We start from the raw sequence: 26,520 nt of genomic DNA, 5'->3' as shown, positions 1-26,520 counted from the left end.
CTTCAAGCCCACAAATATGACCGAGCAAACTTCTATCTTGCAGTCATCCCAAGTGCACATCAACGTTTTCCTGATGGCAGCTTATAAGGTTTCACTAGAGACAAATGATGGATTCATCTCACATATTTACGGTGAAAGACTCATGAAGTATTAAGTGATGATCTAGTTTTTTAGTTTGAAATTGTGATCTAATATGCGGATCTCGTTCGAGTAGAAAAGGCGGCGTCTGCTACCTGTGGAAGACCATGAATATACATATATCAGTTTCTTTGAATTTTACTGAAGACAGTGTCTATCATCTTGTCGAAATGTTATTTAGATTAATCCATATTCTACACGGAATCTCAAGACGTTGAAATCAATTAAACCATATTAGGCCTATGATTAACCACTAGTTGTATTAAAATAATTGTCATGAGTTCTGATATTATTAGGCACTATTAATCAACTTCAAATTTTTTACGGTGTTCATGTGTTCCAAGACAAGCCACGGTACGTCTCTATTGAATTCATTAATTCATAGTTACGTAGTTCTTCGTAACCTGGACCACCGAACACACTAAACATTGTACTTTTTGAAGCACGAAAGCTAGTTTTCAATAAAAATTCATCAATGTCACCTTCAATAGATTTCATAGTAGTTTGATAAGCTTCTGAATTTATTGGTTCATTTATATCAACGGTATATGATAAAGTATGAGGATTTGAAAGAACTTTAATCTTGATTGCTTCTAGTGCTTTTATTCTTCTGATATACGCATCCCTTCTTAAATCATTATCTAGTCCATTATCTTCAAGGTTTCTAGTAGTGTCTTCGATTTGGTATTTAATAGTATCGTTGATTGTGTCTGCTAGTAACTCCAATGTGATTTGCTCATTCCTATCAAATCCAGGATAATCAATTTCATGACCTAAAATGTAAACTTCTCCTTCTTCCTTCTTTATTGATTGTTCGGGGTCTTCATTGGAAGGATGAGTATCTTCAAATTTTTCTTCAACTTCATTTTTGATAGTCTTTTCGACTCTATTTGGGTCAACGTTTGCTCCCGACATGATAGGGGGCTGCGATATTTCCTATAAGGTCATTTGCACCAAGATAATGAAACCTTTGGTGATAGGTAGATGTTGGTCAACAACAATAAAACTTTTGATCTTTTAGATTTAATTTTTAAGTCTGCCAAATCTTACTGTGATTTTATTCCCAAACAGGTATCTCGACCACTGAATAAGCGTGACTTCACCCTCGAAACTTGATTCATGCACAATCAAAAACCTTAAATGGTGTATGAGAACCACAAACAAACTTTCTAAAATTTCAAAGTTAAATTGCAATTGAACAATCAATTTTCATTTGATGTACATATCTCAATTTGTTCCCTCCAAGTCTCTAGCATTTTCCCTTGTGTGGAAAGACCCCCAGCCTCCAAGTTTTTTATTTGGCTGTGGGCAAAGAAACCCGCGAATTCTCAAAAATTGGTGTCAAAAAAGTAAAACCTGGAACGAGCCAATTTCACAATTGCGTTGCTCAAGATATAAAAAAACATGGTAATTTCAATGTTTTCCTTCCAAACTTGTTTTATACCCGTAGTTACAACTCAATTGAATAGTATCACATACAACACACTACACAATGGTCAATTACACTGAATGGTTAAAAGAACAAAGGGATGATGTTTTGTTATCATCTTTAGCAATTCCAGGTACTCATAATTCAGCAGCTAGTCATACAGCTTTACCATCTGTTCAATGTCAAGGTGAATCAGTTTTAAAACAACTGGAACATGGTGTTAGATTTTTAGATTTAAGAGTTTCTAAAAATGTTTTGAAAAGTGATGAAAATGATCAAAAAGATTTAGTTATCATTCATGGTAAATTCCCAGTTAAATTATTGGGTAATGTTTATTTAAAGGATGTTTTAAATGATGTCTATAAATTCTTGGAAGAACATCGTTCAGAAAGTGTTTTGGTTAGTATTAAACAAGAAGGTAATGGGACTTGGGATAATGACAATGATGAATTTGGTAATTTGATTTGGGATAAATATATTAATCCAAATAAAGATCGTTGGTATTTAAACACAAATATTCCAAGAGTTGGTGAAGCTAGAGGTAAAGCCATTATATTTAGAAGATTTGGTGTTAAGAATGAAGACCGTAAAAGAGAATTTGGTATTGATGCAGCATGGTGGTCATATAATTGTACAAATGATGATCGTGGTTCTTTCCAAGTTCAAGATTGGTGTGAAATTTCCTCAGCTGATGATATTTCTAAAAAAGCTCAATATATTAAAGATTTATCTAAAACTGCAAGTGATTATAATTCAACCAATTCAAATGATCCTAAATTGTTTATCAATTTCTGTTCAGGTTCAAATTTCTTTGATCCAAATTGTTGGCCATCAAAGATTGCTGAAGGTTTGAATCAAAATAATATTGCAGAATCATTTGGTAGAGGTAGTGGTATCATTGTTTTAGATTATTCAGAAAGTGAAGATTGGAAATTAGTTAAACAATTGATTGATAAGAACTTTTGAATAGATTCTGTTTAGTCAGCTTTAAAGACAGTTTAGTTTTGAATGTATTGTTTTCAGGTACAATACTGCATTTGTAGGGGTTTGACACAATAGTTCACCGATAGAAGCGTATCTATATTTTGAAAAGCAAGTTACAGAAGAACGTCGTTGTGTGATGCTATTGTGCTATAATAGTATGGCTATCACATCCATCTATCCTTTTGTGGACGATCATCTCATAGCAAAGCTTGGATGTAGAAATTTCTTGATGTTTTCGAGTTTTCAAGGGTTTATGCACATCCATAATTTATGGAGAACACGGGATGATGTTGAAACCTTGATCACGATGAAAACAATAGGATGTAGAAATGAGGATGAAGAGCATGATCAATACAATGGGTGATTGTGGATACCGAAAGTGAGGAATCGGGAGCACACTATGCAGATGGTGCCATAAGTAGTACAGGAAAACATGGTTTCTGGATTAGGTTTCGAGATGGAGGCACTAGTTTGTTCTAGTGGGTATCGTAATCAATTTTAGGTCTTTGACCAGTTGAGGGGCTGAAAGCTGGTGTTCAGCCTAGCACTCGACGAGGCTACAACACAAACTAGGAGCAAGCTGTGATTAGTGGTTTTAGGAAGGAGTTTGTACAACCACTTTACAACCAACATCACGACATCGACACCCTATCAACGTGTAATCCTTGATACCCAGATGCAAATAATAATGAACAGCTCTTATAAATTAAACCAGCTAGGACTCTTTCTTCCCAAGGGAATCCGCGAATGTCCATTGTCCAGCCAGAGCCCAAGTTTTCGTTGGGTGCACTTTTTTTCTTGAATTCGCCTGACTGATTTTTAGAACCAAAAATATTCAAAAAAGAGAAAAAAACAACCTCCAGAACAAATTGTAACCTTTCCTCTATCCCAACAAACCCATCCTTTGGCTATCCCACAACCCAGCGGCTACTATTCAAGAGCACTCAGAGCTATTTGAGACCATTAAATATCCCGTAATCCAGGTGGTTGCACGCTATAAACAGAATCCATTCCTGATCAAGACAGTTCCTATTTTGCAGCCATCCCACACCACAACCAACAACAAAGAACTATATACCCTAGATTACAAATCCTAGTTCAAATTCAAAGATCAAGTACCAAAAGAGCAATATTATGCCCTTTTAGCCCTATAAGAAACATCATCAACCACAAACTAGAAGAAGAGAACTCTTTATTCAGAAAAGAAAGAATAAGCGAGAAACAAGAGGAACGAGACTACAATTCCATAATAAAAAAAAATCCATATTCACCCAGAATAATAACAACATTAATAATTAATCAACTACACATCAAATCATGGTACTCATCGGAGGTGTCAAATACGCTTGTGAGCGTTGTATAAGAGGTCACAGAGTCACAACATGTAACCATACAGATCAACCTTTAATGATGATTAAGCCAAAGGGACGTCCTTCATCACAATGTAAACATTGCAAAGAATTGAGAAAGAACAAAAACTCACATCCTTCAGGTGCATGTACTTGTGGTAAAAATAAGAAACCAGTGAATGCGGTTGTCAAATGTACCTGTAAGACTGGTGAACCTTGTACTTGTCATGGTAGAAGAAAACGAAATGATTCAAAACCAAGTTTATCAAGATTGTCAACTTCTGATATCACTTCACCTCAACCAGAGTCTTCATCATCAGTGAATTTACCTTCATCTTCATCATTTAGCTGGACAAATTCATCCATTTCATTAACTCCACAACAACAACAGCAATCAAATGGCAAAGTTAGACAAATTGGAATGGATCCTTTGGCTAATGCTAGACCTGCTGGTCAATCAACAAGAACAAGAGTTGGTGAAGTTTCAGTCCCAATAAATGAGTATATCCCAAATACTTCAAATGGAATTGGAAATGTTAATGATAAAATTCCTGATGTCTTCTTTCAGGATATACCACTACCTTTTGAACCAGGTCATGGTTTATTGGATTTGTTTGCAAATAGTAATATGACTTCGGTTAATCCATATTTCCATGAAAACCCAAATAATGAACAATTACAACAACATCAACAACAACAACAACAAAAAGAGTCCACTAGAATGTTTAGTCCCACAAGTAATTCAACAAACTCGGATAGTATGGTACATAATAATATTCGTTCACCATCTGATGCTTCAAACAACCAGAATGGTGGATTGTTTTCAACTTTATCAAACAATAGCAATAATGGAGGTAATAACAATATGAATCAAATTGGTTCCCCAGAATCAAAAATTTCAAATACTCCATTTCCAAGAAATGATTCAATGATGTCATTATCAAGTGTTGAAAGTAATATACAACTCTCTCAAATGTCCAAAATAAATGGAAGTTCAGATTCATTAACTAGTGGGAATTATCATCATTATGATAGTATGATTCATAAGCCTTCAAGTCAAAAATTTACATTTCCAAATAACAACAACAATCCACAACAGCAGAATTATCAAACCGTTGGAACACAAAACAACAGCAATAACAACAACAACTCTAATAACAATGATGATGCTGCAAGTGTACAGAGTGTTGAAGTTTTATCATTAACACCAAGTTTTTTGGATATACCCACAGATTTTAAGAATGAACAAGGCTATTTTGCAAACAGTCATCACAACAGCAATAATAGTAATAATAGTAACAACAATCAACAACATCAATCAAATGGACACAGATTCACACCAAGTATTGATTCTTTACAAAGTTCAAATTCTGCAAATTATAGTAACAAATTCCAGGACCACCAATCTACAGTTCCTCAAATTCATTCAAATTTAATAAATGCAAGTTCTAAAACTGATGAAGATGATGAAAATATGTTGACTCCAAGAGAACCTGGTCAATTTTCAAATGGTGAAGGTTCAGATAAATTTACAGAAAATAATTTATTTTTCAATAATTTCAATACAAAATTGACAACATCTGGTTTATAAATTTGGTTAATTATTGTTATTGAGCCACTGGTGATTTGCATTAAACAGTTTTTTTTTAATATTATCACGTCTATGATTTTTTTTTATTATTACAAAGGGAGTTTTTCGGTTTAATTATTACATTTTATTTATATGATCATTATTTTAAGCGCATGTTGAGTCGCGTACATTAATTAATACATTTGGTTTTAAAAGAATATTATTACCTGTAGGGGCCCTTAATCAATCATTCAGGTTTCTTCTCAGGACTTTTTTTCTTAGGGTATTTATTGGAGTACCATATTGATTACCAGCTGAGCTGGCTAATGGAGTTCTTGATAATTTTGAAATCTTATCTCTTTCCCATGGTGTTAATTTAACATTTGATTCCACTTCACCAGGTAATGGACTATCACCATTCTTATTATCTCCATTTTTTTGTGGTGTACTAGGTTCTTTATCATCATTAACTTCAATCTTCTTCAATTTACTTGTAATATCACTAACTTTTGATGATGATTTAGGTGTTGTATTTGACTTCTTTTGTTTTCTTTCAATGATACGAACAGGTGATGATGATGATTCATTTTCAAAATTTTCAGTCTCATTAGTTGTTATTATTGTATTTCTTTCACTGTTATTTTCATCATTCAAATATAGTGCTAATCTTTCATCATTGACTTCCAAGATTGATAATTGATCATTTGACTGTAATACACATAGTCTTAGGATGTATTCTAATAATGATAATGAATTATGAGGTTTTAAAGGTTGTTGTATTGAACTTTTAGCAGATTTTGGCGAATCTTCTTCATCTGAATCTTCACTTTCATCTGAACCATCATACAATTGTTCATATTCACCAAATGATAACCATTCAATTGGATTGCTTTCATGTTGAGCATCTTCATCTTCATCACTTTCAATATCTTGGAAATTTTTGTTAATTTTTAAAACTAATACAGGCGTGGATCTATCTTCAAGTTTCAACAATTTCCCGGAAGCACTGAAAAATAATCTTGTTATAGTACTTATATCCAACTCCATCACTTGTGGTTCATCTTCATCGTCATGATATCGATCATCATTAAAATTCTCCTTGATTTTCAAAACATATTGATATTCATCAATGGCAGAAGGTTGCCTCCATACAGATATATCAGCTCTTGTAAATTCTTCCTTCCAGCTGATTTCATTCAATCTATTATTGATTATTCTTCCTCTATGGTAAAAAATTGAATAAAGTGTCAATTCAAATGTTGGACCAATTTGCAGTAATTCCCCTTTGAATTTTTCATTTGATTTGTTAACATGATTTGAAGCTTGCAATAGCCTTCCAGGGGACACCTGATTTGATAATGTTCCGCTCAAATTAGCACCTGATGTGGTTAATGATAAATTGATTAATGGAATAGCTTCTTCAATCCTACTTAATAAATCCAGCATATAAAGTTCAACATTATTCACAGACTGGTTGTCTTTTTTGGAAGAAGTATAATTCTCAGAAACTTCTTGAATCTTATCATCAAACCTATCAATCTCTTCCTTTAAATCTTTTGTTAATCTAAGAGTACTTTCAAGATTTGTATTACCTCGACTAGCAACCAATTTTATTAAATCAATAGCACTTGACACAATCTCAATTCTTGTTTGTAATTTTTGCTTTGTACGTTCAAGTCTTATTCTTTGATCATCTGGGACCTTGGCCAAAAACTTTGTGACTGATTTGACTGCATATGTTGACGCTATTGAGATACCTGATCTGATGGCAAATGTTACCGCTTGACTACCAGCCTAACATAGCAAGAATGTTAGTAAATTCTTCACTTTAAGCGCCATCAGCTGGGCAATTGTTCCAATGAAAACACATACTTTTGAAAGAATTTCATCCATATTTCCACAATACTAGAAAATATTGGAAGTTAATTTGGATAGACTCGAAACACTAACAATTTTAAAAAATGGTTTGATTCTTTTCGATGGAATGTGACATATAAATTCTTTTTGGCGGTTTGTTTACATAAAAAAATTACGTGTCACAACCAAAACCAAAAATCTATACGAAACAATTGAAAAATCAAAGTGTCTGAATTCATTAAAATTTATGTTTATACATGTGAAATATATTGGAAAACGTAACTGATATCGTTAAAGTTGGCCTCGTTTTTGAGTAAGTGATCATTAGTCTTTTGCAAGCCTTCATGGTTAACGTGGTTCCATGTTGTAGCATCACCATAAAGCATAGCATCTGCTCTAATCATTTGTTTTGAATCTTCACCTTTGCATCTTTTACAACGGAATGAATCATGTGTATCACAGGTTGTTTTTTTGTTGAACTGGAATAGTTGACGTAAATTGTCAGTGGAGAATAATCTTTCAACATCTTGATTTTCATCAACAACACAAGAACTTAAACTCATCTTCATTGATTGACGTTGAAATATTTTTTCTTCAATACTACCAGTGGTGATGAATCTATAGATGAAACAATCCTTTTTCTGTCCATCTCTCCAAACTCTCGCCAAAGCTTGTTGATCTGAAGCTGGATTCCAATCTGGATCAATTAAGATCAATCTATTAGCACCAATCAAATTAATACCACATCCACCAGCCTTGGAACTTAATAAAAATATAAACTCAGAACCTTCAGGATCATTAAATCTATCAACCAATTTTTGTCTCTTATTAATATTCATAGTACCATCCAATCTCAAACTACCATAATGATTATTTCTGCACATTTTTTCAATCAAATCTAAAGTTTGAGTATAATTGGAAATTAACACAATCTTGTCATTTGATTCATTTCTAATTTTGGCCAAAAATCTTTCTAATATAGCAAATTTACCCGAATGCCATGTTTGAACTTCTCTATTACGACCTCCACCAGTGATTGAGTTAACATAGTCATCAGGAATCAAATGACCTGATCCTTCAAATTCTTCATCAAGATTCACCAAATCGGGATGGTTACATAACTTCTTTAATAACCCAATAGCCTTCAAAGGTTGGGAGCCAACACCTTTTAAAAGTTTTTTGATATCTGGACTTGTAATGAAATGATCATATAGTTTCAACTGCATTGGCGAAAGATTAACAAAAATGACATGCTCATATTTGCAAGGAAGATATTTTGAAAGGATATCATTTGTTCTTCTAATGATAAACTTGGAAACAATAGTTGATAACATGCTCAACTTTTGCTCACCAGCTTGAACTTCTTTATCGGTAGCATCAGCATCACGACCTTTCAAAATGGGTATTTCAAAGTTTTTTCTAAACTCATTTCTTGAGCCTAACAACCCAGGATTTGCAAAGTTCAATAATGCGAAATACTCAGACAAATCATTTTGAATAGGTGTACCTGATAAAATAACCCTTCTTTTACAATTTAAACTGTCTAAAGCTGTAAATGTTAAAGAATCACCATTCTTCAATCTATGACCTTCATCAGCTAGTAATAATCCAATCTCTGTATTTTTCAATTGATCCACATTTCTTCTTAATGTTTCATAAGAGATGATTAACACAGGTCTAACAACATTTCTTCCTCTTGCCAAAGACCATTGTGCAATACTTGATGCAACTTGATTTGGTTTAGTTGATTTACCATCAATTGCCAACGGCGTTACCGAACCTTCCCCAAGCCATTTCACCAATTCATTAGCCCAATTTCTAACTAAAGAAGAAGGGCAAACAACGATACATTTATCAATAGTTTTTCTGCCTCGTGGACCTTGTTTTAATAGTGTCCACATAAGAGCAATACATTGCAAAGTTTTACCTAACCCCATTTCATCAGCCATAATACAACCTTTCGCTCTTGGATCAACCAACCCTGAAACACAACGATACAAAAACTTAACACCTTCAACTTGATGTGGTCTTAAAATTTTACTCAATTTAGGGTCAATAACAACAGGTACATCTGGGAATTTCTTTTCAGCATCTTCTGGATTTTTCGTAATACCGAGTATTTCATTCAAACTTCTATGAACATTACGTCTTTTAGCCGGACGTTCATCTGTATCTTCCAAAGATTCCAAAGTTTTACCCTCGTCTCTGGCTTTAGCCTCTGCAATAGCTCTATCTAAAGCCTCTAAATCGTCATCACTGATGACTTTCTCCACAGTTGGATCATACAAAACTATTGAAGATTCATCAGATGGATCATGAAGAGGTCTCGGTACCATTATTGGTTTTCTCTTTGTCCCTAATGGTGGTGGTGGTGCAGCATTAATTTGTTGATCTGTTTTGGTAGCTAATGGACATGTGAATGATCTTTTCAATGTTGTTTCAATAGAGCTTATGAATGTGTTATCATTAGCCAGTCTTCTCACACTCAAGGCATTCTTTCTCTTTGTTATTGTCTTGCCATCTATATCAATCACAGCATCGTTTTCTTTATCTTCCTCAATGGACATCATAGCATATGAAGTTGGTCCATTAAGTCTTGCTGATCTCACTGGTTTGCCATGAGAACTGATGGCGCTCGATCTAGTCTTGAAAGGTATTTTGAAAGGTTTTGATAAAGTTGAAGCAAGATCAGTGACAGCTCTTGGACGCATACCGGCTTTTAAGCCAGCACCTGTACCAAGCTCATTATTGGGCTTTTTAGGCAGTCTTCTACCCATTATTTTCAGTTTTTGGTTTTTGCCTTCGTTAAAAGAGCTTGTAAAAAAGCATTTTGATTATGTTTTTGTTTTGATTTGATTGTTTACATTTTAGAAGATTTGAAAGCAAAATTTACCCGGTAAGACACGCGTGCGCCACGCGTTTTCGTGTTGTATAAACCATCACTTTAGAAATTGGACGTGATCAAGACGATTCAAGAGTAGCATTAGCTTGAGTTAAATTACGAAAGGGTTATAAGATCTTTTATATTGGATATGTTGCGACTCCAAGTTATTCGTCGTATCACTCTTTACTCTATTCTTTTGATATATTTTTGATCTATCACACAGTCAATATCATCATTGATCTCTTTTGACTCCTCCATCTTCAAAACTTCGTAGTACTCTTCTTTTCTGACAGGTGTAACGCTCAATCTCCCTCTTTTAACCAAAGTCATGTCTTTCAACTTCTCATTTGATCTCAATTGCTCAAGAGAAACCTTGGATCTGAATCTTCTAACAAACGAAACGTCAACACACCACCATCTTGGAGATTCTTTCGTAGATTTGGGATCATAATAGTTACTTTTTGCATTAAATTGTGTCGAATCTGGATGTGCTTCATTGTGGACCTTAGCTTCTCCAACAATACCGGGTACTGGGGCATTTGAATGGTAGAATAGAAGTATATCTCCTTTCGACATATTTAGCATATTGTTTTTGGCTTCGTGATTTCTAACACCATCCCATTGTTCATATTCGAGCTTCTGTAGCTCACTTAAAGGGAATTTGACATCCTTGCCTGTTTTGGGATCTATTCTTGATAATGGTTCTGATTTTATTAACCAATATCTGACATTGTTGTTTTGAGGATCTTGAGGAAATTCTGCTGGTTTTTTGGGTTGAGGTTTTTCAACAAGCATTTCGTTTGAGAAAATTTTTTCTTTGATTTGATCAGCATCCAGTACCGTTGGTCTTGTAGCTTTTTTTGCTTTTGAAACTCTTGGGGGCATTCTATGTATAATGTGGTAACTCGTCTTTGATGTCAGCTTTGTAAATAGGATCGATTACATTTTTTTTTCTTTTTCCATCGGCCTTAATAAATCTACACGAATAACTTTTTCATCATTCAGATCCTAGTTTATCAAACTCATAAATACACCAACTTGTTTCCTCACCATTCAAAATGAACAGGGAGAGAATCATTTCCTTGATCTGTTCCATTGAAATATAAATTTGGCATTGGAAACAATTGCTTAAACACATTGTTATTTGCTGCAATATCAATCTCTGATAAATTGAAAGGATCAAATCCATCAGTAGAAGAAACAGAACCAACAGAAGCAGGGTTTGAAACACCATCATATGGCTGACCAGTAGCATGCGAAAGTGGGTCGTTCAAAATATTGTTTAGATTTGGAGTATTCGCCTGGCTTGATGGTATGGATGGTCCATATTGAGGAACACCCTGCTCAGTATTTGTTGATCTCATGTGGCTTAAGGATGATGGTTGGGGTGGTGAAAATTGACTTGACGGTTTCAAATTTCCAGATCTCCTTCTCTTGTGTGATGATGTTGATTCTTCCAAAAGCTTTTGATACTGTCTTAGTTCTTCATCCAACGCACTAGAATCAATCTTGTCCACATTAGCGTTGTTGTATACTAAAATACCAACTCTTAAAAAAAACTTGGTTGAATGAGCCATAATATTGTAGATCTTATCATCACCTAACTGATTTGACATTATTTGTAATTTTGTGAATAAAACTTTAATGGTATGTTGAATTAAAATCAAATCATTTTTGGATTCATTAGCAGTAGGAAATTCTAAGCAAGCAGTCAATAATGTGAAAAAAGCTGATGTGAAAACAAACAGTGGAATATTAAAGTTTGAACTTTTGCAAGCATTCATTTGCTGAACAATACGAAGAATAGTTCTAGCAGCCTCTAAGCATTTGATGATGGATTTTCTTTGTCTTGGTAGTATTGTGGAATTGTCATCCACTGTTTCTTGATCATGGTTTAACCAAGAACGCTTGAAAGCCATTCTATTGATAATCATCACGTGGAGATAATAAGTGAAATGTAACATCAACAGCTTATCATCAACCAGATCATTATACACCCCAAGTCTTAAAGGAGCACCAGGTCTGATTGAAATTGGGACATTCTCATTCCAAGCCTCTAGTTTCAGGTTCAATGTTTCGATTGTCTCCATTATTTGATCAGCATTTTTACCAATCAAAGCAGTGGCAGAAAACAATTTTTCATAAGCTTCACCAGTGTTCTTGTAAAAACATGTAATAAAATATGAGATGACTGCGTTTATATCAAATGGTAATGAAGGTTCTTTCAAATTAGTTAATCCCTTGGCTTTAGGATCCATCAAATCAACTTCCCCACTAAAGATATTGTTCAATAATTCTTCTGAATAACCTTCAAAAATCAAATCTCTAAATTCTTCTAGATCCATAACAGATACATCAAAGTCTCCTATACTTAATGGTTTACCTGCTTTAAGACAATCTGTACGATCAGCAAGATAAGCCCACCACCAAACTTTTCTCTTCTTTCTCTTTTCTTCCTCTGGTAGTCCTAACAATGCTTCTTTTCTATGTAAACCAATACCTTGAGAATGTCTAATAGCTGTTGAAATCAATGTAAAATTAGCCTGTGGCAATAAAGAGAAATTTGTATGAGAAAACAATAATAAAATACCTTGAACAGATTTAATCCCTTCTCCAATAATAGCAATTCTATGATAATAATGGATAGCTGTGTTTACATTATCATCCTCAATTTTTTTCAAAGTTCTCAAAGTGGTCAAATCACCTGCATGTTCTTCAGCTAAAAGGTTTGCAGATATAGCTGCAACACAATGCAAAACTAAGAATTCAGAATTCGAAAGTCTCTTGTGTGTTGTTTTCTCTTGGATGCCATAATATGTATCAATCATAGTTCTAACTTCATCTAATGGCATGAAGAATGAAAATTGTAATAAATCTTTTTCATAAACTTTCATCAACTGATCCATTGTTTCTCTTGGGGGTAATTGACAAACTTGAGACTTGTCTATAGGCTCGATCCATTTCTTCATATAATTATAGAAAACCCCATGAGATTTTGTAACAATAGTTTTGAATTGACTTATAATTGTTGGATCGTTGGCTTTCTTTGCTAACCACATTAAACCTCTTGGTGATAGGACTGATAATGAGGACTGAGACCCAATATACTTGTCTTCAAACTTATTAACGCTCTTTGTAGTTAGTCCAGCTGTACCAATATCATCGGCGGGTGGTACTGGTGATGTTGACGGTAATACTTGAGATTGAACTTCTGTGTTTTGCGGACTATTAATATCAGTTGAAGAAGCTGAAAGATTTATTGAACTTTGAGCACCATCTGTAGAATCTTTGTAAGAAGAAGAACCATCTGGAGTATTCAACTTTTCAATCAATGTGGTTATAAGGCTTTCCATCTTATTCATCCGTTGGTCAAGACTTTGAATAGTTGATGACTTATCATCCTTCTTGGTGACTTGCCTCTTCTTTTCCACATGAGTATACAGACAATTAGCACCACTGTTTCGACACTTCACACATGGCTGCTCACCATCACACTTGATCTTTCTTGAGCGACAGTTATCACAAGCCTTTTTGATTTTTTGCCTCTTCAATGGTGGGTTCTGGTCTTGATCTGACATAATTAATAATACAGACTTGTTGTTGGTAAATTGTGGTTCCTTGTTCCGAATAGACTCTATTGTATTGCCCAACACAGTAACTTTGCTAATTTGAGGTAATCCGAGCGCTTTCTTTGTAAATTGAGCTTTCCTGCCTCTTGACAAATACAATCCAGTATCAACACGGTTTCTTTAGAGGAGTCAATTGGGCTTTTTCTCTGTCTTTTGAGAAAAGTTGAATGGCTTCGGAGACTTTGTTGTTCTAAACTATCCGACGGCAAAAAAAAATTGGAAAAAAGGCTTCGCGAATTTTTCGCGAATTTTAAAGCTAAAACTTGCGGCTGAACTTTCTAGTATAGACTCTTCCACTCAATGGCTAAATATAGCACCTATACAGCTTGAGATAAGTGAAGAATTCAACGGATTGAATTAGTCTTTCGATCTAGTCATATGTCATATGTATCTCTTTTACAAAAAAAGTATATAATAAACTTTCATAATGTGTCATAATGTGTTGTATAATCAAATTGTATCAAACCTTCTCTTTGAAATCAACTAGAAGGTTCTCAGTATCTGGATCCGACATAGTATTGTCTTTTGAAGCTAGCTTTTCATCGTTCTTTGTGGTTTGCCAAATTGCAGAGTATCCCAAAATGATAATGAAGAAACTCAATGAGGGCAAGTTTTCTAAAACAGCCAATATAATTGATCTTGAATTCGAATTCTCCATGGTATGAATGAACACTTTGTCCATATCCTTGACTGGATCGATCTCTGGATGTTCTTTGACAAAATTTTGTGAAGCATTAAAGCTTAAAGCTATCATTGAAAAGCCTGAAATCAAGCTCAAAAACACAGGTGTAAAAATTGTCAATCTTCTTGATCTGATGAATTTTCTTTTTGTGCTCTCGTTTGTGATTTCACTGATTGTAATCTTTGAATATTGGAATATAAAACCCCAAATCACATAATAACCAAAATTATTGATCAAATTCATCAATAAATCAAATTTTTCATAAAGTCCGTATGATCCACTTTGCACCCAGACATTAGCAAATAAAATGGCTAAACAAACGTATCCATAAGCTCTGGTACGCTTAACACTTTGATCGTACACCGTACCATAACCACCTTTACTAAACTCAAGCAAAACGGAGTATACCAACAAGTGCATGATGGACAAGAAATATTCAGAGAACACCCTGTCACTGACCAAACCAAAAAAACCTACTCCCTGTGGTGAGTTGTATCCTTCATCATTGAATGCACTAAGTTTGGTGCTTAGTAGCATATAATAATTAAAGAGCGTAACTAACATCGAAGCGCATGCAGCATCGACACTCCCAAAAACAAGACTTGTCTTATCACCTTTACGTTTGGTGAATAGGAATTTTGCCCCAAATCCTAAAAGGAGGATAATAGCTAATGGAATAGCCACGAAGGTGACGAATTTCCATTTTTTTGCGTCACTTGAGGTTAAACTACCATATGGCTTGTAAAACCTATATTCAACACCAGGTTCTTCAGAAGAGTGATGTCCATAAAGACAATAGACACCACTGTTATTGACAGGATAAAAGAATTGATCACCTTTTTCACCAAACATATTCAACAATGGTTGTTGTAAATCCGCAGTTTTTTTGATTCTAAATTCACCAATTTTAGAGCATTCACCACTAGCGACTAACTCTTCAGTACATAAAACAAAACCATCTCTATTTTCTTTCAAATTGAAATTTTCATCATATAATAAAGGAATGTTTGTATCTGGAAGATCTTTCAACCCAAATAATAAAACTGTTGAATCTTGTAAAAGAGTGATATTTACCCCCTGTTGTTCTTGAGCATCAGCTGGTTGTGAGGTAAACTCCCTACAGAACTTGAACTGTTTGACAGCTAATGCCATCGAGACATAGCTGAGTAATGCTATTGAAGTTGATAGCACTTTCATTGAAAATATTGGTGGGCTTTTTGGTAGGTTGTAGTAATTGTTGGTATCGTATTACACTATTTTTAAATTTCCTTGGCTTGCAAAATTTGGGAAAAAAGGGAATTTTGCAATATACATGGTAGGAACACAGCTTTAAAGTATTGGCCAATCGAGATGAAGGAAACACGAGAGACAAAATCAACAGACCAACCAGACTATAAGAGCCTAGGAGTAATAGGATTATGTTATTATGATAGGAAGATGCGATCATATTTCAATTTAGTGTTATTTTGTATGTCAATGGGCCAAGTTTGTTGTCTTCTGCCAATCGAATTAACGTCAGCGAAAATTGATCCCGCCTAGGGCCGTATCGCGAAAGAATCCAAAGCCCTGTCGACACCAGTGGCGATAGAGTCAATAATAACCAACAAGTTACGGTTTATTATCTCAGGTTTCTGGGTGAATTGAGTACCTTTGATCAATTGGGCAGCATCCATGTTTTAAAAAAAATAGAATGGACTGAATATGAAGGGGATCCATACCAAGACTACTTGACCCCGGGTGAAACCTTGGAGATCTCCAGTCTTTTGTGGCAAAATCAAGAGCTATTTAAGGGGGCCTAACTTCCTTTCCATTTTAGATACACAACTGAATCTTAAGACAAAGAAAAAATGGCTGCTATTGGAGAAACCGTCTTACTTACAGGTGCTAATGGGTTCATTGCTCTACACATCTTGGGGAAACTTTTGGAAAGAGGTTACAAAGTTATTGGGACTGTTAGATCTCAAGAGAAAGCTGATGCTTTATACAAGAAGTTCGAAACTGATCATTCAGATCCAAACTTGAAGCTGGTTGTTGTGGAAGATCTTACTGCAGCAGGTGCTTTTGATTCAATTTTTATTTGATGAGAAAGAGATCAAATATGTCTTGCATACGGCTTCGCCATTCAAGTATGGGTTCACAGATAACTATGATGAGGGTTACAGAAAACCAGCTGTTCAAGGTACTCTTGAAGTTTTACATTCAATTCATAAATATGGTCATAAAGTTGTTACCGTTGTTGTTACTTCATCTTTTGCTGCAATCAAACATACTGACAAGCTTAAAGACCCTACATTTATTCATAATGAAAATGTCTGGAATCCAGATGAGTGGGACAATGCCAAAACTGAGAACCAAGCATATTCACTTTCAAAAAAACTAGCTGAAAAAGCTGCTTGGGATTTCATTAAGAAAAATGATGTCAAATTCCATTTGGACACAATTACTCCACCATTTGTGTTTGGACCTCAATATTTCTCCCAGGATGCAGCTAATGATGAATTGAATACTTCAAATCAAATTATTGTTGATCTATTGAAATCTGATCCAAAGGATACCAAATTTTTCGATGGACATACACTTGCTGCTGTTGATGTTCGAGATGTTGCTGAATTTCACATCCTGGCATTTGAAAGGGGAATTAAAAACCACAGATTATTCCCATCAGGTGTACCAATTAATGATCAAAAGATTTTGAATATTATCAATGAATACATACCTCAATTGAATGGGAAAGTTGCCAAAGGTAATCCCGAAAAGGCATATACCGTACCAGGTGTTGGTCTTAGTTCAGATACATCAAAGATGTTACTTGGGGGGGTATGAATACAGCTCATTGAAAGATCAAGTTGTTGATACTGTCAAACAAATATTGGAAGCTAAATCGAAAAAATAAGTGTGTGTATACTTTTATTTAATTCTTGAGGTCTCGAGACTTTACTTTGCTTCGTTTCGCGAAAACGTAGACTATTCGGAATATCCGATTTCAAGTCCAATAGCAAAGGAAAGCAATCGAAGGTGAAGCCAATTATACATATAAAAGGGCCCTTGTATGATGTGAATTATCAAATATCTTCAATTACTTAACATAAACAATCTAAAGAAACAAAAATGTCAAGTGGAGAAACAGTTTTAGTTACAGGTGCCAATGGATTTATTGCCCTTCATATTATTGGAAGATTATTAGAAAGAGGTTATAACGTCATTGGTACTGTTAGATCTCAAGATAAAGCTGATGATATTTATAAAAAGTTTCAATCTGATAGTTCAGACCCTAAATTAAAGATTGAAATCATTGAAGATATCATCAAACCGGGTGCTTTTGATTCATTGTTACAAAAAGAGAAGGACATCAAGTATATTTTACATACTGCTTCACCTTTCAAATTTGGTTTCACTGATGATTTAGCTGAAGGTTATAAGAAACCTGCAGTCGACGGTACTTTGAATGTCTTGAAAGCTATTCATAAATATGGTGAGAATGTTGTTACTGTTGTTGTTACATCCTCGTATGCATCAATTATGAACCTTGACAAGGGTGATGATGCAAGTTTTACACATACAGAAACTGTTTGGAATCCTATTGAATGGGATGATGTTAAAGATGAAACATCTGCTTATATTGCTTCCAAAAAATTAGCTGAAAGTGCAGCATGGAATTTCGCAAAGGAGAATAATGTTAAATTTAACTTGAACACTGTTTGTCCTCCTTATGTTTTTGGACCTCAATTATTTGATGAAGATGCTGCTAATGAAAAATTGAATACATCTAATGAAATTATTGTCAATTTGTTGAAATCAGATCCAAATGACACCAAATTCTTTAATGGTGTTAGTGGTGCTAGTATTGATGTTCGTGATGTTGCCGAGTTTCATATCTTAGCATTTGAACGTGGTGTGAAGAATCAAAGATTGTTCCCATCAGGTGAACCATTCAATGAACAAAAGATTTTGAATGTCATCAATGACTATATTCCTCAATTATCAGGTAAAGTTGCTAAAGGAAGTCCTTCAAAAGCTTATACAACAACTGAGGTTAGAAATAACTCTGAAAGATCGAAGCAACTATTGGGATATCAATCATATATTCCTTTGAAGGATCAAGTTGTTGACACAGTTAAGCAAATCTTAGCTGCTAAAAAATAACTCGTCTCGGAAAAGATCGTATAGAGTACTAGTTTATACAACTGATTTATAATGAATGAATTCTATTTATTTTCTAACACTGCCTTGAGGATTTGTAGCTTATGCAGATTTGTGGAATTAAAGGATTAAAGGTCTCGTCGACTCTTGACGTCGCAGTTAAGGGACCTATGACCGTTGATTTTTGACAGACTCTCTTACTGGAAAGATCAATTAATGCCCACTAACTCCTATTTCCTAAGTCCACAGGAACATATAACACTTAAACACATGTGTATATAAAGCAACCAGTATTCCAACATGGAATCATTTGAAATTACTTTCATCCTTTAATTGAGATTATTAATTACTTCAATCCCGTTCCTGTTTTAATTAGCAAATTCAAAAAAATGTCAAAAGTTTTAGTTACCGGAGCAACTGGTTTTGTGGCCCTACACGTTATTGGTCAATTGATTGAAAAATCATACACAGTTATTGGAACTGTTAGATCCCAAACCAAAGCTGACAAGTTGTACAAGCAATTCCAAGAGAAGTTCGGTGATGATGTTGATTTAGAGCTGGTTATTGTGGAAGATATTGCAGCAGAAAATGCTTTTGACAACTTGTTCAAGACCCATAAAGACATTGGAGCTGTTTTACACACTGCTTCACCATTCTCTGAAACTGAAACTGATGATTTCGAAAGAGGTTATAAACAACCAGCTTTGGAAGGTACCAAAAATGTTTTGAGCTCAATCAAAAACTTTGCTCCTCAAGTTAAAAAGGTGGTTGTCACTTCGTCGATGGCCACTATCATGAATTTTGATAAACTTGCTGATCCAACCTTCACTCATTCTGAAGAGGTATGGAACCCATTAGAATGGGCACAATGTCAAGATAACTGGCTGATGGCATATGTCAGCTCTAAGATTTTAGCTGAAAGAGCTGCTTGGGACTTTGTTAAGGAAAACAAGGTTAATTTTAGTTTGACAGTTGTTAATCCTCCATACATTTATGGGCCACAATATTTTGATGAAGATGCTAAAGGAAAACTAAACACATCTTCTCAAATCATGATGGATTTAATTTCATCAAGTCCAGATGACACTCATCTTTTCAATGAACACGTTATGGTTTCCACTGATGTCAGAGATGTTGCTGCTTTCCATTTGATTCCGCTTGAAAAAGAAGGTGTTGAAGGCCATAGATTACTCCCAATTGCAGAAAACTTTTCATCCCAAAAAATCTTGAATTTGATTAATGAACAATTTCCTGAATTAAGAGGTAAAATTGGTAAAGGTGATCCAGCTGGTGAATCAACTATTCAAGGTGTCACTTGGAACAATGATGAGACAATCAAACTAGTTGGAGGGTATGATTTTATTCCTCTCAAGAAACAGGTTTACGATTCTGTTAAGCAAGTCTTAGATGCTAGAAATTCTTGAAGCCCATTTATAATTTAATTTATTTTGTAATAAATTCTTCTATATTAATAAAACCTGTAAAACTTCCGAATCGGGAAGTCAACTGATTTCGGTAATCAAAAAAGATTTCGTGAAAATCCAAATCCCAGGCACGAAAAAAAAATGGAATAAACATAGCTAGATCAAAGACTTTGAAACATACAACAGAAACAAGCTGAACTCTCCTAAACAATGTCCTTTTTCAGTTCTATAAGGTATGTCTAACACAGCAAATCAATAGTGATCACCTGATCTTCGAATCATCGAGAACTAACGCTCTATTAAAGAGGTTTCGGAAGAAGCTCCAAAAAGAATAAACAACCAAAAGATCAGAACTCAATATATTCAAGTAATAATGGATCACATCTTTCTCTAAGGAGGTCACCTTCTCCAGTGAAAAGTATACATTCAAATGCACAAAAATTCCAACAACAACATCAACAGCTTCAAGAACAACCACAAGTTAAACCATTATTCCTATCTGAACCATTTGTTAAAACCGCATTAGTCAAAGGTTCTTTCAAAACAATTGTACAACTTCCAAAATATGTTGATCAAAATGAGTGGATTGCATTAAATATTTTCGAAATGTATAACAACTTGAACCAGTTTTATGGGATCATTGCAGAATATGTCAAACCAGAATTATTTCCAACAATGAACGCTGGTCCAAAAACAGATTATTTATGGGTTGATCAAAATAACAAGACAATCCAACTTCCCGCTAATCAATACATTGAGTATGTGTTGAATTGGATTAGCTTGAAATTAAGTGACCAGACGTTATTCCCTACAAAGACCGGTGTTCCATTCGCTGTTAATTTCATTAAAATTATTAAAAATATTTCAAGGCAAATGTTTAGAATATTTGCCCATATTTATTACAACCATTTTGATAAAATTTTGAATCTTTCACTAGAAGCTCATTGGAATTCTTTCTTTGCTCATTTCATATCATTTGTTAAGGAATTTGATTTGATTGAAGTTAATGAGTTAGACCCACTATCACCCCTTATTGAGGTTCTTCAACAACAGGGGAAGATTATTTAAAATGAAATAGAAAGGACAGATATTTACAGAAAAAATGTAGTTTAGTCAATAAACTGACAACGCTAAAAATACTTTTATAATAAATCAAATCAAGTAAACTATATACATGTTTTCCCTGATAGCTTTGATGTTGCAATACAACACCAGCTATATGCTCTAATGTACAATATTGTTCGTAAAAAATGTGGGTGTATGTGTGATGGGCATTAAAGAAGTTTGATTGGATCAGGAGAAGAAATATTTACTTTCTCTTAGATCTTGAACATCAAATTGACCTTTTGGAGGAATTTCAGGTAATCTAAGTGGGGCAAACACTCTAATCTTTGAAACACCTTGTTTTCCAGAAGAGACAGCCGATTCTTTCACTATGGAGAGATCTTCATCTTCAGTCCCAATGCTGTTTTCAATTTTGTTCAATTCTTTAACAGTGGCTAATTTTTCAACGTCGACATCTTCAATCAAACTAACAGTGGTAACCATAGCTTTACCTTCTTCAACTTCTTCTGGCTCTGTACTATTCAATAGGTTTTGTCTCTTTCTTTCAATGTAAACTTCGTCACCTAATGTAACAGGTCTTCCCAATTCTTTTGATAATTTCTTTCTTTGTTCCATGATTTGAGCACCAACTGAACTTTTGAGTGGAATCTCAACTAGTTGCAAGAACCCATGATAACGTTGATCAAATTCTTGTTTCAACTTAGAAACAAGATCAACTTCATGTAATCCAATAAAAGCTTCTCTCAACAAGTTACCCATGGTTTTAACATCAGAAGCATGGGTCCAATAAGAATCATGAACAGCAGCAAATTCTAATCCTTCTTTTCTACAGGAAATGGCACTCAACAACATATGGGAGGCATCTAAAGAATGAATAAAATTTGGAGGGAATGCAGCCATTTGTTTTCTTGAATCAACTTGGTGCATTTCAAATGGATCAGAAATGAAAACGGTTTGCAAATTGGTGGAAACTTGTTTTTTAACAACAGCACGATAAGGTTGAACAATTGGTAAATTCAATGGAGTGGTCCAGATAACTGAAGCCATAAATGCTGGTTTGTTCTTTTGATTGATCACTTCATAAGTGTCGACGTCAATTCTAATAGATCTAGAAATCATTTTTGCACAAAGAGCCAACCAATCTTGGATCAAATGAGCACCTTCAAATAATTCTCTCATACATGCAAAGACATGTTTTGCCAAATAAGTACTCAATTTGTAGCTTTCGGTGTCATCGAAAACATCTTGTAATTGCTTATGAATTTGATGAGTAGCACCAATATATGTAACACCATAGACATTAGTCATGACAGTTTGTTTAACCACTTTTCTTTTGATTTTATCTTTCAAAGTTTCAGCCATTTCATCACCTTTGGCAGCTGCAGCTTCCAATCTCTTAGTAACTAAACCTGCAACATGGGTATACACATCTTGTGGTCTATCAGCTGGAACCAAGTTAACCTGGGTAGCACCTTCAACATCACCACCTAAAGCAGCATAATGTTGCAAACCATTACATGTACCATCTTGATGGACTGGTTGATGTGAAATGTGTTTAGTTGGATCTTCTAATTTATAAGCGTCAGCTAAATCATAAATTGTGGCCAACGCTTGCCATGGTTTATCGGCTTTTGTCCAAAATTCTTTGTTAGCCATTGGATCTTCAGCTGTCTTTTTGATGTTTTCCAAGTTTTCGTCAGCAAAAGCAACACGTTCTTCCAATGGAGCTTTATCAATACCAAACAAGTTAGAAAGATGAATTTTCAACCATCTCAAACCTTCGTCGCCTAATTCTTTACCTTTCCAGAAGATCAATAACCCTCTTGATAAATCATTACCCATATGGTTAAAGTTTGGACTTAATGGATAAGCACGACCTCTGAAATCGACATTGTGTGGAAAGTAGAATTTTTCACCCAAATATGCTCTTGCAATTTCTAATTTATAGTTAGCATCACATCTCATTGATCTATTTGTTGCGAATTCATTTTGCAAACGTCTAACTTTTTGTTTCCAATCATTGATTACACTTGGATCTGAATTTTTTGGTGGAGCATCAGGGACGTTCATTTCTTCTTGATCTTTTGGAATATCTAAAAATGTTTCACCAGTGTTCCAAATTTCAGACATAACTTTATAAACTCGTTCATTAACAGTCCATGCAGTTTCACCTAAGACGTTCAACCCTTCATACACAAGATCTAATCTATCAGTGGAAGCTTTCAAATAAGCCAATTGTTCAGGAGAATCCCTTGATCTAACCAACAAATTTTGAGAATAGTAGTAACCCCCATTGTTCCATGCAGTCCATTGACGTGGCTTGACAAGCATTGGTAACATTTGGGGTTGGACAGCACCAACTAGTTTATCAGCAGATAAATGAGCTCCTAAAGCCTTGTGAATTTTCAAAATCCCAATTTTAGCACCATTATGATATTGATAAGAATGATAAAAGGCTGGAGCTTCACCCTTAACTGGATTTTTGGTGATAGGATCAACACCAGTGACTTCAACTTTAGCAACATGCATCAAGATTGAAACTAAAACTGACCCTAACTTGACTCTGACGTCTTGAGGCCAGACGATATTCATGTTTCCTAATTTCTCAGATTTGAAAGCAGTCATAGTAGCAGCATATTTTTTTAAATCAGCTCTTGCTAATGTCTTCTTGTCATACCCTTTGAACATATTCTTCTCAGAGTTTAACAACTGATCTGATCTAAATTCTAATTCTAATGCTTTAGCAACCGAGACAACAGCTCTTGCAGTTCTCATACCTTCATGAATACCACCTGTTGAATTGTTTTTCAATAATTCCAAGATAGTAATAACAGTAGTCTTATTTGGGTCCAATAAACGTAAATAAGGGGCATATTTCACTCTTTCATTGTGTTGAGCTTTAGCAACCCTTGATAAATCTTTGACATTAACATTATCAACCTCTTTACAAAGTTCAATTTCTTCCTTGACAATTGGTTTCATTGCTTCATACCAACTCCATAATCTAGCATTCAAGTTTTTACTTAAATTCAAAGTACCATGTTGTGTCAATTCTTCGAAATCATGTCTCCATCTTTCTTGTGCAGCATCAAATGATCTACTTTCTAATTGAGATTGTCTTTCGACGTTGAAATCATCAAGGGCACTTTCGAATATTCTTTGATGTTCAGGAGACAAAGTTTTATAAATGTTGAAAAAATTTGTTGTATCTTCACTTGTTGAAGTTAAGAAATTGAATTTACCTTCTAATTTCTCATTCAAGTCATCAAATAACTTGGTTTGTAAATGAGGTTTCAAAGATAGTAAAGTATGTCTAATAACTTTCATACCGAAGGTATCAACAGCCACTAATTCTTTTGCATTTGCTTTGGCTAAAGTTGGAGGCAGCTCTGTACTATCTTCTTCAAAATAATCAAAATTCTGCTTACCTTCGCCATCATCAGTTCTAACGTCTTCCAGTAAATATCTATACTCTTGTGGAACTAATCTAGGGCTGATAGCATTTTCTGAGACAAAAGCTTTTAAATTTTTGACTCCAAAAACATCAACATTACCTAAAACCTTGGTCATTTCATCAGCTTTACCAATCAACTGATTCGAGTATTTACGATAAGGAGCACCGTTGTTCATAGCTGCACTGATCAAAATGGCATAAGTTCTTGCATTTGGTGAAACATGAAAGTTCTTTGACCAAGTTTTAATGTAATCATCAAGATTGCGTTGTGTTGCATCTTGTGATCTTTTCCATAAAAATTTGTTTAAATCATCCATAAATGAAAAGTCATTGTCGATGGATAATTGGTATAAAGCCTCCAAAATGTTTTCAGCTCTATCAAATTGTTGGGAATCAAGACAAACATCTAATAAAGACCATAATCTCATGACATCTTTCGAATGACTTTGACGGAAAACCTTATCATATGGACTGGACCAGCTCTCTTGATGAGCATCTGCTAATGGTGCACCAGTTCTGTTCTCCATATCATTGGCAGCTGGAATATGTCTCAACTCATGAATAATATTTCGATGAATTAAACTAGCCTCAGTACTATTTGCCCTTTTGATCACACTCTTAAGCGATGGGTTTAGTCTGGAAGCGTACCTGTTCTTGGTGATTGCTCTCAGCATGTTGTTCTTAAGCACCGCAACGAACGCCTTGGATAAGTTAACGAGAGTCGACTTCCTTAAAACAAATTTGAGTCTTTGCCTTCAAAAGTTGTTTATACTGAAAAATTGCACATCACATTTAAAAAAAAAATCAATAAAAAAAAAAAAAAAAAAGGAAAACAAACGTAACCATTTCCGAATCAAGAAGCTGCCATTTTGGGATAGTTTCACTGCCTCACCCTAACACCAGATATTTTTGATGAGATTTTTGAGTGAGCTCTAATTTTGTGATAACAACAGTCAGGAGGCCAACTATTAAACAGCTTTAACGTGCTCAGGTTGATCTGAAGAGAGCTATTGTAAAAAGTACAGATTTAAGAAGTCAGGCTAGGGGGCATACCGTTAATTGTTAAATAATAGTTGTATTAGTTTGATCCTTTATTTGATTTCATTTCATCAAGTTACACACATCAAATAACAACAATAATGTGGTCATATATGTTTGGAGGAAGTGCCAGGGACAAAGATGCTCCTAAAAAGGCTATAATCACACTAAGAGAACAAGTCAATATGCTTACAAAGAAGCAAAACCATCTTTACACTCAAATTGATGAACAAGATGCTATAGCAAGAAAGTTTATATCAAGCGACAAGGCAAAAGCCAAAAATGCTTTGAAGAGAAAGAAGGTATTAGATAATGAAGCAACAAAGATAAGTTCACAAATTGATGCACTTGAAGGTCAACTACGTGCTATTGAAAGTGCCAATTTGAACCTTGAAACTGTAAATGCAATGAAACAAGGTGCTAAGGCTATGAAGAATATACATGGTGGTCTTACTGTGGATAAGGTTGACCAAACAATGGATGAAATTAGAGAACAAGCTGAATTAGGTGAAGAAATTAGTGAAGCTATTTCAAGAGCTTATCCAGTTGATAATATTGATGAAGATGAACTAGAAGATGAATTGGAAGCACTTCAACAAGAAGAAGTTGACAGTAAACTCTTGAATAGTGGCACAAAGACTAGCCAAGTTCAACTACCAGATGCTCCAAACACCAGTATTAGGGAAGATAAGACTGCTGTACAAGAAGAAGAGGAAGATGAAGATGAAAAAGCTTTGAAAGCTTTACAAGCAGAAATGGGGTTGTAAGATGAATCATACACCCCATCCTCTTGCTTAGAAATTTTCGGTTTCCTATAATTGATATATCTTGAAATTATCGTGTCTCTGTATGTGTGGTTTTTCATAATTTAATGTGA

At 34.6% G+C, this 26,520-nt stretch overlaps 13 protein-coding genes across 13 annotated transcripts; 6 read left to right on the top strand and 7 right to left on the bottom strand.

The window, feature by feature from the left end:
* Positions 1–468: 468 nt before the first annotated feature.
* WICANDRAFT_78937 (uncharacterized protein) lies at positions 469–1,053 on the bottom strand (the record flags this gene model as incomplete). The annotated part of the gene is made up of 1 exon (XM_019184808.1): positions 469–1,053. The coding sequence occupies one exon, from the start codon at positions 1,051–1,053 to the stop codon at positions 469–471; it is 585 nt and encodes a 194-aa protein (XP_019039540.1).
* Positions 1,054–1,630: 577 nt separating this feature from the next.
* Positions 1,631–2,533, top strand: WICANDRAFT_84214 (phosphatidylinositol-specific phospholipase C; the record flags this gene model as incomplete). The annotated part of the gene is made up of 1 exon (XM_019185668.1): positions 1,631–2,533. The coding sequence occupies one exon, from the start codon at positions 1,631–1,633 to the stop codon at positions 2,531–2,533; it is 903 nt and encodes a 300-aa protein (XP_019039539.1).
* A 1,335-nt stretch (positions 2,534–3,868) lies between these two features.
* Positions 3,869–4,051, top strand: CUP2 (Cup2p; the record flags this gene model as incomplete). Its single annotated transcript, XM_019181774.1, has 1 exon — positions 3,869–4,051. A coding segment is annotated over one exon (183 nt), but the record flags the coding sequence as incomplete, so codon positions are not given.
* A 1,662-nt stretch (positions 4,052–5,713) lies between these two features.
* On the bottom strand, positions 5,714–7,363 carry YRB30 (Yrb30p; the record flags this gene model as incomplete). Its single annotated transcript, XM_019185667.1, has 3 exons — positions 5,714–5,976; positions 6,106–7,264; positions 7,343–7,363. The coding sequence occupies 3 exons, from the start codon at positions 7,361–7,363 to the stop codon at positions 5,714–5,716; spliced, it is 1,443 nt and encodes a 480-aa protein (XP_019039537.1).
* A 215-nt stretch (positions 7,364–7,578) lies between these two features.
* Positions 7,579–10,104, bottom strand: RAD54 (DNA-dependent ATPase RAD54; the record flags this gene model as incomplete). The annotated part of the gene is made up of 3 exons (XM_019185666.1): positions 7,579–9,554; positions 9,585–9,719; positions 9,741–10,104. 3 exons carry the CDS (start codon positions 10,102–10,104, stop codon positions 7,579–7,581), a joined length of 2,475 nt encoding a protein of 824 aa, XP_019039536.1.
* A 290-nt stretch (positions 10,105–10,394) lies between these two features.
* On the bottom strand, positions 10,395–11,006 carry WICANDRAFT_30229 (EVE domain-containing protein; the record flags this gene model as incomplete). Its single annotated transcript, XM_019181704.1, has 1 exon — positions 10,395–11,006. The coding sequence occupies one exon, from the start codon at positions 11,004–11,006 to the stop codon at positions 10,395–10,397; it is 612 nt and encodes a 203-aa protein (XP_019039535.1).
* A 251-nt stretch (positions 11,007–11,257) lies between these two features.
* On the bottom strand, positions 11,258–13,789 carry WICANDRAFT_84211 (uncharacterized protein; the record flags this gene model as incomplete). Its single annotated transcript, XM_019185665.1, has 1 exon — positions 11,258–13,789. The coding sequence occupies one exon, from the start codon at positions 13,787–13,789 to the stop codon at positions 11,258–11,260; it is 2,532 nt and encodes an 843-aa protein (XP_019039534.1).
* A 511-nt stretch (positions 13,790–14,300) lies between these two features.
* Positions 14,301–15,674, bottom strand: WICANDRAFT_62890 (uncharacterized protein; the record flags this gene model as incomplete). The annotated part of the gene is made up of 2 exons (XM_019183456.1): positions 14,301–15,036; positions 15,085–15,674. 2 exons carry the CDS (start codon positions 15,672–15,674, stop codon positions 14,301–14,303), a joined length of 1,326 nt encoding a protein of 441 aa, XP_019039533.1.
* A 695-nt stretch (positions 15,675–16,369) lies between these two features.
* Positions 16,370–17,345, top strand: WICANDRAFT_62889 (uncharacterized protein; the record flags this gene model as incomplete). The annotated part of the gene is made up of 2 exons (XM_019183455.1): positions 16,370–16,577; positions 16,612–17,345. The coding sequence occupies 2 exons, from the start codon at positions 16,370–16,372 to the stop codon at positions 17,343–17,345; spliced, it is 942 nt and encodes a 313-aa protein (XP_019039532.1).
* A 285-nt stretch (positions 17,346–17,630) lies between these two features.
* Positions 17,631–20,086, top strand: WICANDRAFT_29850 (uncharacterized protein; the record flags this gene model as incomplete). Its single annotated transcript, XM_019181658.1, has 2 exons — positions 17,631–18,414; positions 19,830–20,086. The coding sequence occupies 2 exons, from the start codon at positions 17,631–17,633 to the stop codon at positions 20,084–20,086; spliced, it is 1,041 nt and encodes a 346-aa protein (XP_019039531.1).
* Positions 20,087–20,389: 303 nt separating this feature from the next.
* MOB2 (Mob2p) lies at positions 20,390–21,154 on the top strand (the record flags this gene model as incomplete). The annotated part of the gene is made up of 1 exon (XM_019181817.1): positions 20,390–21,154. A coding segment is annotated over one exon (765 nt), but the record flags the coding sequence as incomplete, so codon positions are not given.
* Positions 21,155–21,267: 113 nt separating this feature from the next.
* RPO41 (DNA-directed RNA polymerase) lies at positions 21,268–25,395 on the bottom strand. Its single transcript, XM_019186375.1, has one exon. The coding sequence runs from the start codon at positions 25,277–25,279 to the stop codon at positions 21,380–21,382; it is 3,900 nt and encodes a 1,299-aa protein (XP_019039529.1). The 5' UTR covers positions 25,280–25,395; the 3' UTR covers positions 21,268–21,379.
* A 349-nt stretch (positions 25,396–25,744) lies between these two features.
* SNF7 (ESCRT-III subunit protein SNF7) lies at positions 25,745–26,410 on the top strand (the record flags this gene model as incomplete). The annotated part of the gene is made up of 1 exon (XM_019183454.1): positions 25,745–26,410. One exon carries the CDS (start codon positions 25,745–25,747, stop codon positions 26,408–26,410), a length of 666 nt encoding a protein of 221 aa, XP_019039528.1.
* Between the last annotated feature and the right edge of the window lie 110 nt (positions 26,411–26,520).

The sequence above is a fragment of the Wickerhamomyces anomalus genome (genome assembly GCF_001661255.1).
Source record: "Wickerhamomyces anomalus NRRL Y-366-8 unplaced genomic scaffold WICANscaffold_3, whole genome shotgun sequence".
NCBI lineage: Eukaryota > Fungi > Ascomycota > Saccharomycetes > Phaffomycetales > Wickerhamomycetaceae > Hansenula > Hansenula anomala.
The sequence above is the reverse complement of the archived record's forward strand: the minus strand, read 5'-3'. Positions and strand labels throughout refer to the sequence as shown.

Excerpts from the sequence above, each read along its gene's own strand:
- RPO41 (XM_019186375.1), bottom strand. The coding sequence starts at position 25,279 with ATGCTGAGAGCAATCACCAAGAACAGGTACGCTTCCAGACTAAACCCA.